This window comes from Hyperolius riggenbachi, chromosome 3 (genome assembly GCF_040937935.1).
Source record: "Hyperolius riggenbachi isolate aHypRig1 chromosome 3, aHypRig1.pri, whole genome shotgun sequence".
In the NCBI taxonomy this organism is placed as follows: Eukaryota; Metazoa; Chordata; class Amphibia; order Anura; family Hyperoliidae; genus Hyperolius; species Hyperolius riggenbachi.
In genome coordinates, this window is record NC_090648.1 from 189,646,527 (window position 1) to 189,658,922 (window position 12,396).

General features: G+C 41.8%; 1 protein-coding gene across 1 annotated transcript in view; it reads right to left on the minus strand.

Annotated features, from left to right (window-relative positions):
* Positions 1–12,396, minus strand: part of GNB5 (G protein subunit beta 5) — an 81,188-nt gene continuing 68,792 nt past the window's right edge. The window contains exon 13 of the mRNA XM_068275457.1: positions 1–2,686. Within this exon, the coding sequence (XP_068131558.1) occupies positions 2,675–2,686 (12 nt within the window). The 3' untranslated portion in view covers positions 1–2,674. The remainder of the gene's footprint in view (positions 2,687–12,396) is intronic.

Sequence of the window (12,396 nt, forward strand, 5' to 3'; positions counted from 1 at the left end):
CCAGCCACGTATAGCACCCACCTGACTGCCACAACAAAGCAGCTAATTTAAAAGCACATGATGTTAACAATATGCCTGCTCCCAAGAAAGCAGGATGTAGACACACTGCAGATTTATTGCAGGATTTGTATCAGTTTTAACTAACAAATAGTTCCAAGTGCCATTCATGTTTCTGGACTTTGGCCGACTGACTTTGGCCGGTTCTAGAACTGGCCGGCCAATGTCAGAAATTCCCAGCATTTTGGACTTTGGCCGACGTCAAATCGGCCAGTTCTAGAAACGGCCGGCCAATTCTAGAATTGGCCGATTTCTGGTTTTGGCCGTAACATATACGTCAGTACGGAATATTATATGCTAGCTACATAATGCTGCATGCTGCCTGTGAACATCAGTCATCTCTGCAATAATATGTGCTGGGGGAGACAAAAGTGCATCTGATGCAAAAGGGATACAACTTTCTCCATGCACCGCACCCCCCCCCCCCCCACGCGCATGACAACAAAACGAGCTGACAGCTATACAGCTTTCTTATTGTCTGTACAGCTGGGCCCAGCAATGCTGCCCAAGGGACCGCAGTCCAGATCCCTGGCTGGTGACATTAGTCAAAGGTGGTGTGTACACTCCTCAAGAGGGAATTCTACTGCTGTTCCTACTGGTGATCATCCAGGGATACTACCTACAGACTAATGGAGAAATCCCTCCCACTGTCAGTCAGAAGAAGGTTGCAAGTACTGGAGCTGACTAGCATGTAATAGTGGCCCCTGCACTGTGTAGATCAGCTCTGAGAGAGACTAGTAAAGGGTTGCACTGCTGAATCTGATTTATAAATGCAGAGACAAAGAAAACTAGGGCAACACAAACAAATACCCAGAACAACCAATCAGATTTCAGCTATTAGCTTAAACAAGGCTTGTGATTGGTTGATTTGGACTGCTGCTCCACTTTTGCTCCAGTTTCTCAGTCCCTTTCTTGATAAATCAATCCTACATCAATTAGGATTTTTGCTTACAGGTAGAAAGTGGAAAACCCATGAAAACAAGTAAGGGTGGTCGGAGGGTCCAAATGGTCCAAGTCCACATTGGTCAGCAGCAAGCAAGCATGCTTGTGGAATATACACTGTCCCCAAGATGGAAGTCCTCTTTGTCATTTCGCTTTATTAAAAAAATATATATATATTATATATATATATATTATATATATATATATATATATATATATTATTTTTATGGATCCTTCATGCATGTTGATGGGTAGCTGACTACTTGATTTAAAGAAACACAAGAGTGTTCTATTGAATTGTGTTAATCTTTGTTGATAAGAGGTTTTACCAAAACTGCAGACCAGCGGACCTGTGGCCTTTCATATCCAGCCGGTAGTGAATTAGAGAAAACAATGATTAGAAAATCCTTAGTAAATTGTCAGTGTATGCTTGCCAACACTTCCAAGGACTCTGAGAGCACACAGCCCTTTGCAGTGAAAAACCCACTTTTATAGGGAATGTATAACTTTTTCAATGTTTACTTTTAAGGTTTTTTATAAAAATCTGCTTTTTCAAGTCAGGAAGTGATGTAATATTACAAATGACATTTTTTATGTTTTTTACAGTGTCACTTCCTGGTTTGACTGCGAAGGTTCTTGTTTGTATATAGTGATCAGTGTTAAGGTTCATGCACACCTACCAACTATCTGCCAAACTTGTCTGTTAAGCCCCATACAACTTTTGTTGTGGAACACGTTGAAACAACTAAAAAAAAAAGTATTTTGCTATTGTTCAAACAGCTGATAAGATGTCGATCCAGCTGTTGGATTGACGTCTTATCAGCTTTTTGAACAATAGCAAAATACTTTTTTTAGTTGCTTCAACTTGTTTTGCAACAAAAGCTGTTTGACAATTGTGCTGCATAAAAGGCCGCTGTTGAGCGTGTAACAGACAAGTTTGGCAGATAGTTGGACAGATAGTTGGTAGGTGTGTATGAACCCTAATGCTGGGAATACACGGTTCGTTTTTGAGGTGATTAGATGGTTCGATAGATAATTTCCGACATGTCCGTTCTCCCTTTCGATTCTCTCGCCGCTCGATTTCTGATAGAAGTGAATGGAAAAAGAGAAGAAAAACGAGCGGAAGATAAGGAAATCGACTGCAGAATCGAGTGGCAAAAACGTTTGAGAGGAGAATCGAGAGCCAGAAAGGAACCGTGTATTCCCAGCATTAGGCAATTATCAGTCACTAAGTGTAATGTTAGTAATGTGCTGAGCACCTCAGTAAAGCAGGATGTTCGCCTGCTTACACACCCTTCCAATTATACCACTAGTAGGAGCTACTAGAATTCATCACTCATTTGTAGTATTTTATATGTTCCTGAAAACATTTCTTTACAATTATCATTAATAAATTAACCAAATATATAAAACACTATACAGCACATTCCCTTTAAGGTTTTACAGAGAAATGTGGAAAACTAAGCAACTGAACTCCTCTTCGCTTTTAACCAGCAACAAATAAAAATGTCTTTAATTAGAAGCAACCATATTGGTAGCATCTGTCCTATTCTTTTTATATAGTTCTGTAACACCCGCTGTTGTTATATTTCATATCTTTCAACTGACTACAAAGTGGGAGCTGTGATACCATCACCAGATCGTGTACTGCAGACCATTCTTCTAATACTGTATACTACGCCCAGATCTGGGGAGAGAAAGAAACACAAACCACGTGAAACCACTATTTCTAGGTTTCATTCACAACTGTACAGTTTCAGCATAGAATCAAAGGCATTTTTTTCTTGAAAATAATAAACTAGAATTGAAAGCAGAAGTAAAAGCAAAGCTGCGCTGCAAATAGACACTCCTCCTTTGAATATGCAATTACATATTTTGAACTTGTATCAGGCGTACCGCAGGTTAGTTACAGTGTACCCGAGGCGCCGTGTGACATGAGATAAACACGTGTATGTACAGTGCAAAACATATAAATAACCAGGATGTTTTACTTGTTGTATTTTGCTACCTGAAAGAGTTAATTTTAAGGCATGGAAGTGACAGCTTCTGTGTAGTTGGTACCTTGTCGGAATATAGTAAAACCTCACTGATAAGCAGATTGCAGCCATAAAAGTTTTCCTGGCAGAATACAACTTCTGAGTGCAGAAGGTGATAAAAAAAGGTCAATAGTTTATGTATTTTAACTCTTGGGCACTTAATAGACTGCCATTGAGCAGATGCAACAAAACATCAAACCTACTTCGTAAATATTTAAATATAAAATAAAACCAGGTGATATTAAAAAAACAAAAAAAGGAGAGGCGCATGCGCGAGCCGCGGGAGATGGCCGCATAGGACGAGAGCTCCGTCCACCGCCGCCGCTAACAGCGATTCCTTCCGCTCCCCCAGCCTCACAGACGGGCGGTTTCGTAGGGGACGATCCCCGCAACACCTCCAGCACCACATGGCCGGCAAAGGGGCCCAGAAAACCGCGACCACAGCGGGGACCATGGAGAAATTTCTCCGCCCTCCTCCCAACCAAGATGGCGCTGAGCACGCAGCCCTCCCAGAAGCACATCCCTCTGATCAGGCAAGTGCAGGGGGGGACACACAGCCTCTCACAGCAGCCTTGCTGGAACAAACACTGGCCAGACATTACCACAGCCTCCATGATTCCCTACAAAACGTTATCCGCTCTGCTATACAGGAGGTGAGGGCTGACATATCAGGGCTGGGGGAGCGTACACAGGCACTGGAAGATAAGATGGAAGCCATAACTCTAAAGCAAGCCGACTTAGTTGAGGAGCAGCAACTTATGCAGAATGACATAAAATCAATACGCACAGCACAGGAGGACATGGAAAACAGGGAACGGAGGCAAAATGTTCGCATTAAAGGGGTATCCATGTCTCTGAAAAGTGAACACATTGAGGCCCATTTAAAAGAACTGTTTCACACCATTCTTCCTGACATCCCAGAGGAAATGTGGAGGATTGACAGAGCCCATAGATCTCTAGGTGAACGACGCCCTGGCACTCAAAGGCCTAAAGACATCATAGCGAAACTACATTATTATGAGGCTAAAGATGCCCTGTTCAGAGCCCTTAGAAATACAGCCACTATTTCATTTAAAGGAGATGATATTTCCATCTACAATGATCTCTCACTGATTACTTTGGCAAAGCGCAGAGCCCTCAGACCGGTTACACAACTTCTCAGAGACGCTAATATCCCATATAAGTGGGGCTTTCCTTTTCGTCTGATTGTAAACAAACAGGGCCTGATCCTCACTTTATCTGACTTTGATGATGCCCCTCTATTCCTCAAACAAATGGGGCTAAAACTTCCGACCACAGCTACATCTCGCTCATCACCTACGTCTTCACCCCCACGGAAGGTGCGACACATTTCAGAATGGTCGAAAGTTCCAGTTCGCAGTATCACCTACCCTGACAGAGCTGACAACATGGAAGACCAACCATCTGGAACTTGAACAAAGGCCTCAGCCTCTTTCCACTCTATATGTTTTTCATAGAAGAAATGAAAATATCTTCACCATGCCCACTTATTTTTTATACCTGGGCTCCCTGTTCTCCCCCTTTTATGACTTTTATACCTTAACTAAATGTCTACTCCTCAAATTCCACATTGAACTGATTATGCTTCTTATGCAGGCGGTGGAATGAGTATTTCTTTTCCATTTGTGTTGATAATGACTGATGTTTATTGCCTTCTTCTGGGACTCCTCATGTACCTCCGGGGGACCCTTCCTCAATTTGATCAACCGCCCCCGCGGCTGGTCAACCTGAAGAGGTCTCCATATAGGCAACAGTTTTATGTTGCCCTTATACATCGCCACTGGAACAACGGTGGCATCTCTTACCAGCTCACTGCAATTGTTATATTAAATGTTTCTCTTATTATTGTTATCTCTCCGTATATGCTAGTTTATGTTTTTAGGTCTACTAGGTCTGTCCTTGGATTATCGGCAATCTTTCACATCATCTTAGACTATGGTTAATTTTCTGACTCTGAATACTAAGGGACTAAACACACCTCAGAAAAGGTTCTCTTTATTTAAAGACTTAAAGAGACTAAATATTGACCTAGCTTTTATACAAGAGACTCATATATGCAAAAAAGACCCACCACGTCTCTATAACAAACTATACTCTGAGGTGTGTTTAGCCTCAGGTCCTAAGAAGAAAGCAGGGGTGGCCATTATATACAAAAAAACATTCCCTCTACAGATTTCTAAAATCACCCCTGATCCTAAAGGCCACTATTTAATTCTATCAGGCACCTTGCTAGGAAAACCCATTACTCTAGCTAACGTTTATGTCCCTAACCAGGATCAAATATCATTCCTAACAACTTTCTTTAGGAAACTATTTAAAGTAACTCAGGGCACTTTGCTGATAGGAGGGGATTTTAATTTAGCCTTCTCGGATATAAAAGACCGACATATCCCTCCCAATAAAACTACCATACCCTTACATAGCCGTAACTCCCGCAAATTTAGAACACTTTTGAGACAATATAGACTTTTAGATTTATGGCGGATCTCCAATCCCACCTCTATAGAATGCACCTTTTTCTCTCCACCTCATGCATCTCATTCCAGACTGGACTACCTGTTCTCAACAGCTACCATATTGCCCCTGCTGAGAGAAGCTGAAATACAACCCATTGCATGGTCAGACCACCAAGCAGTTGTCATAGAGATTGATTTATATTCCTATAGTCACAAGCCGAATTTCTGGAGACTAAACGAAACCCTATTACAAGTCAAAGAACTCTTATCCAAATTTACTGCAAGCATACTTTGATACAAATGATGGTTCGGTCTCCTCTGTAGGGACACTCTGGGAAGCACATAAGGCTTTTATTAGAGGGTTATTCATCTCAGAAGCTACTAAGCGTAAAAAAACAATGTCATCTAAACTCCTAAATCTTCATTCAAAACTCAAACAGGCACAAAACCTCTATAGGGCCGACCCCTCCCAAACACATTACACTGCCTTACAAACTGTAAAATATGAAATTCAAACTCTCCAATCCGCACAATTAGAAAAAAGCCTGAGATGGACCAGACAACTTTTTTTTGAACGAGGCAATAAGCCCCACACCATTCTTGCTAGGAAACTCAACCCGAAATCATCCCAACCACTCATTCACTCAGTAAAAGACCCTCAGGGAATTACACATTTTCATCCTCAAAAGATTGCTCAAATCTTCACAGAATATTATCAGCAACTTTATAATCTCCCCCAACCGCCCAACCATTCTACGCATTTACTTAAAATTGATGAATTCCTAAGCCAACTGTCCCTACCAAAATTAACGGAAGATAATATCCGGCTCTTAAACTCCCCTATTACAACAGAGGAAATTTCAGAAATAATCAAACTCCTACCCTCCTCTAAAGCTCCTGGCCCTGACGGCTTAACATACTCCTACTACAAAAAGTTTAAACACATCCTTGCTCCCTATTTGACCATATTAGCCAACACACTTATGGATGGGCAAACTGTTCCTCAGTCATTCTTAAACTCCCTAATCACTATGATCCCTAAAGAAGGGAAAGATCCACAACTCCCACAAAGCTACCGCCCAATATCCCTCTTGAATGCTGACCTTAAAATTATTACAAAAACTTTAGCTAATAGCCTGAACCCGATCCTCACAACTATGATCAACAATGACCAAGTGGGCTTTATAATGGGCCGTCAAGCAGGTGATAATACGAGGAAAGCAATCAATCTGATAGAACTAATGAACAGGTCCAACCGGCCCTCTCTGCTCCTGGGTTTGGACGCAGAGAAGGCCTTTGATAGGCTTTCCTGGTCATTCTTGTTCAAAGTTATGGAACATCAGGGATTTAGCGGACCTTTCCTAACCTTAATAAGATTCCTCTATTCTTCCCCATCCACCTCAGTTAAACTACCCTTTGCATCCCCAATACCTTTTCCCATTCTTAATGGTACACGCCAGGGATGCCCCCTCTCCCCTTTATTATTCGCCCTTAGTATCGAACCACTGGCGTGTGCAATACGACAGAACCCAGACATCACAGGAGTTAAACAAGGAACCAGAGAATATAAAATCTCGCTTTTCGCGGATGACATCCTGTTAACCTTGACTCAGCCTCTCACCTCACTCCCCATACTACATACTATACTAAGGAAATGTGAGTCCATCTCAGGCTTCAAACTCAATCAAGAAAAAACTGAAGCTCTCCCTATCAAGATCCCACAAAACTCACTTGATATCTTACAAAGCTCTTTCCATTATAATTGGAAGACACAGGCCATTAAATATTTAGGTATCAACCTAACCCACTCTTATTCTACCCTATATAAAGCGAATTTCCCATCTCTAATTCAGTCTATACTCTCAGATTTGCACAAATGGACTGCTTTTAAAATATCATGGATTGGCAGAATATATTCCCTCAAAATGAACATATTACCACGGCTATTATATTTATTTGAGACCCTCCCTGTTAGAGTACCACCCTCACAACTCAGAATACTACAACGTGCCTTTTTAAACTTTGTTTGGAACAATTCCCATCCCAGAATTAACTCTACTATTCTAATGGCATCTCGGGAGCAAGGAGGTCTAGGATTACCCAACCTAAAACTGTACTACCAGGCGGCTCATTTAAGGCAACTCTCTGAATGGTCCGACCTTAAGGTATATACCAAATGGGGTCTCATTGAAGCAATGAGCATCTTCCCAATGTCCCTCCCAGCATTAATTTGGCCCCAGATTCCACCTAAGATCCCTACCGACCAGCTACTCCCTACCATCAAATTTACCCTACAAATATGGCGGGCAACTGCAAAAACGGCCAATCTTAGATCCCTCATATCTCCACTATATCCCATATTGGGAAATCCAGCCTTTATCCCTGGGATGGCAGAAGACTTTATGGCTAGATGGTATACTCTTAAATACACTAAATTCAGCAACTGGATAGATGTACTATCGGGAAATATTGTGACTAAAGAAAAACTAGAAGACAAAATACAACTCACAGCTAAGCTCACTATGGAGTATAATCAAACCTATCATTTTCTAAGATCCCTCTCCAAAGGCAAAAGTCCCTTACTCGAATATACCCCATTTGAACGTCTATGTGATCACAAAGGGCATCAAAAAGGCCTCATCTCATCAATATACACTCTGTTACTTGATAAATCTGGCTCCATTAAACCCAAGCATGTTTACATGACAAGATGGGAAAAAGCCTTAGGCCGACCCATAAGCTTGGAGGATTGGTCCTCTATATGGGAAAACGCCAAACATACTTCTATGTGCACACAGATAAAAGAAAACATTTACAAGATACTGTTTAGATGGTACAGAACCCCTGAAGTATTGGCTAAGATCTACCATGAACTCCCTAATACTTGTTGGAGGGGTTGTGGACATATAGGCACACTCGAACACATCTACTGGGCCTGCCCTGTCATTCAACCTCTATGGATAGAAATTCAAACCTTGATCCTAAACGTAACGGGTACTCATATTCCCATGGATCCTATATATATGCTGCTAGGTAAACCCATTCCTAAAACCAAAAAACACACCATGAGATTAATAACCCATATTTTGACGGCTACCAGACTCGCCCTGGCTTCACACTGGCGAAGTCTCTCTATTCCTTCAACTACCGAAATTATGGCCAAAATTAGATGGACTAAACTGATGGAACTTTTAACAGCTATACTGCGAGACACAGAATCCAAGTATGATAAAATATGGGATCCATGGGAAACATACTTCCTGAACTACAACCCTCCATGATTATAATAGATATCTGCTCTATCAACCAGGACCTGAAGAGACTACGTCTTAAAATACCAGATAATAGACAAATGGACAGACACACATAAATAGACCTATCTCTCTATCCCCTTTTTTTTTTTTTTTTTTTTCTTCTTACTCAGTTTTCTATTTTTCTATATTGCTCTCCCTTGAGCTAGAGTACTATAAGTCTCCATAGCTTTAAATATCATTTCGATATGAGCAGAAATAATTACTATTAGAATGATACCAATATGTCATAATTTTTTACTACTCACATTGCTTTCCCTTTTGTTTTTCATAAGAGACATTTGTATGTGTTTAAAATACATTGATCATGCACTATCTCTTATTCAGTTGTTTAACCACTTGCCGACCGCACACTCATAACGTGCGTCGGCAAAGCTGCAGCCTAATTAATCAGGAAGCAGCCGCTCGTACGAGCGGCTGCTTCCTGTCAAATCACGGCGGGGGGCTCCGTGAATAACCTGCGGGCCGCCGATGGCGGCTCGCAGGCTAGATGTAAACACAAGCGGAAATAATCCGCTTTGTTTACATTTGTACGGCGCTGCTGCGCAGCAGCGCCGTAAGGCAGATCGGCGATCCCCGGCCAATCAGCGGCCGGGGATCGCCGCCATGTGACAGGGGACGTCCTGTCACTGGCTGCACAGGACGGATAGCGTCCTGTGCAGCCCGGATCTCCAGGGGAGGCAGCAGGTAGGAGAGGGAGGGGGGAATTTCGCCGCGGAGGGGGGCTTTGAGGTGCCCCCCCCCGCCACCCACAGCAGGCAGGAGAGATCAGACCCCCCAGCACATCATCCCCATAGGGGGGAAAAAAGGGGGGCAATCTGATCTCCCTGCCTGCACCCTGATCTGTGCTGGGGGCTGCAGAGCCCACCCAGCACAGATCAATCAAACCAGCGCTGGTCCTTAAGGGGGGGGTAAAGGGTGGGTCCTCAAGTGGTTAAGCTATGTGAATTTCATCAATAAAAATTTGTGTTAAACGAAAAAAAAAAAAAAAGGTACTTTTTAGGAGTAGGAGGATAAATACAATTGTTTATCTTATCAGTTAATTTTCACCTCGGGTTCACTTTTATCCGAGCCTACCTGTCTACATGAGGAGGCAGGACTGTATAATTCACAGGCCGCAGGGGGTAAGAAACCATAAAAACTGACATTTGCTAACAAGAAGCTGGCAGGCACAAGAGTTCTTAAAGGAAATCTACCACAAAAAAATTGTAAAATGTAAAATAAAAAGTGTACACATACAGAAGAGTTATATTTCTCCCAGAGCAGTGATCTGCAAACTTGGCTCTCCAGCTGATAAGGAACTACAAGTCCCACAATGCATTGAGGGAGTCTGACAGTCACAGTCATGATTCATAAAGGCAAATGCATTGTAGTTCCTTTACAGCTGGAGGGCCAAGTTTGCAGACCACTGTCCCATAGTAAAACTGTAAATAAGATTTCTGCTATGTTGCTGTCACTTACAGTTGGTAGTTCACACTGCAAATCGCAAAACTATTGCAATTTTGTAACATTGTACAAAGCGCTCAGTAAATGCTGCCTGTAGTACGAATGCAATTTAAAGTGGACCTGAACTCAGAAGTGCTCTCTGCTCTAAAAGATTCACAACAGCATAATAACCTTTAAACAAAAAACATTTCTTTGGTACACCTGATACAACTTCTAATATAAATCTGCATTGTTTCTATTTCCTGATTCGTGGAAGCAGACATATTGTTAACATCCTGTGCTTTTAAATGAGCTTATCTGCCATCTCTGCCATGGCAGTCATGTGACACAGGGGAGAGATCAAATTACAACTTGTGATTAGACACACATGAGGAAGAATTAAACAGACTAAACTCTCTAAAATACGTACAGGGTACATTTCTCTAAGTTTTCCTTCTGTCCTGTGCAAGAGTTCAGGTCCACTTTAAAACAAATTGCAAAGCTGTTGTGGGATCAACCCCATAGGTTTCCAATGTACTAGTGCTTTCATGGTTGCCAGTGATCTGCTAGTGCCCTGAAAGTGATGCTAGTATGCCCTTACAGATCTCCTCAAATCTCAGGACTCCTTTTATTTTCAAAGGCATTCCCTGGACAACAGAGGCACAGTATAACTGTCAGCATTGTGACAAACAACTAGGCAGCCCAGCATCCTTGTATAGGTCCCTTCCAGGGAGTTATATATACTAGTCCATAACCTGTCAGTAAGAGGCTCAGAGACATCAATGACACCTACAAAGGAAAAAGTAATTTTACTCTGGCACAATGTCCTTTTTATATTTATGTGTGCACATGTATTTTAAAGCGGTATAAATCCCTGACATAATATTCAATAAAAACATGTTTTTCTACTTTTTATATGCCATATGGTTATCATATTTGCATTTGTGCATAAGTATTATTAGAAATTACAAGTTCCCAACAGTACAGTTTTTTGCTTTGAGAGCTGACTTTGCATTTTATTCATAACTGGTTTTATTCATTATGTATTGAAGGCAGAAAAGCTTTGAGTGTCTGTCTGTGCCCAGGAGCTTCTGCACAGTCAGAGAATGTGTCACATTCCTCACTTGATACAATTAACACAAGATAACATTATCTCCACTTTGGATGCATCCAGATTTCTCTGCATTGAACTTTCTAAGTCCTGTGTGTAACCCTTTAAATGCTGTTCTAGTAAAAAAAAAAATGGTGGTAGTATATAATATACTGTAAATAATGTTTTAGAGCAAAGAAGAAATGTTGGGTTTCTTTCCGCTTTAACCCCCCTGGCGTTACAATTAATTTGCCAGGGGGGCACCGCAGCAACCTCTGGCGATCAGGTCCATCAGGAAATCCCGTTCTAAACGGGATTTCCATTAGGGCTTCCCCAGGCGCGATGACGTCGTGATGTCAGAGGGAGTCCTGATCCACCCCTCAGTGCTGCCTGGCACTGATTGTCCAGGCTGTGCAGGGGTCCTGGGGGGGGGGGGGGGCACTCTCTAACCGTGTGAGCGGCGGCGATCGGTAAATTCACGCAGCTAGCAAAGTGCTAGCTGTGTGCAACAACAAAAAAATTATGTAAATCGGCCCGGCGGGGCTTGAGCAATCCTCCTGCATGGCATAGCCCAAGCTCAGCTCAGGATTACCACCAAGGAGGTTAAATTACAGTTTTCTGTGAGAGTGTCTGTATGTACAGTATAGGGGTACCTCTGCAGGCAAGCATAGCTACAAAGACAATTTAACTTTAAAAAGTTCAGTTGTAAATGTGATATCATTTACACCAACCAACAATCTAGGCAACTGTACATAAATTCACTGATTACCGGTAATTCTTTTTTTTTTTTACATTAAGTTTTTATTGCCAACAATGCATAACATGAACAGACATTGAGCTATTATAAAATATAAGTGCTTATACAAGCTTATACAAAACCAAAACAAACCTGCATGTGTGCAGGGAGAAAATCATTACTAACACAGAGTCAAGTAGACAATTGAAAAATAAGTTTGTGGACTAAAACTCTGGATAATCCGCTTAAAAAAAAAAGGGGGAGAGAGAGAAGTCAAGAAAGATATAAACATGCTAGTGTAGACAATAGGTTAGGAGGTGTA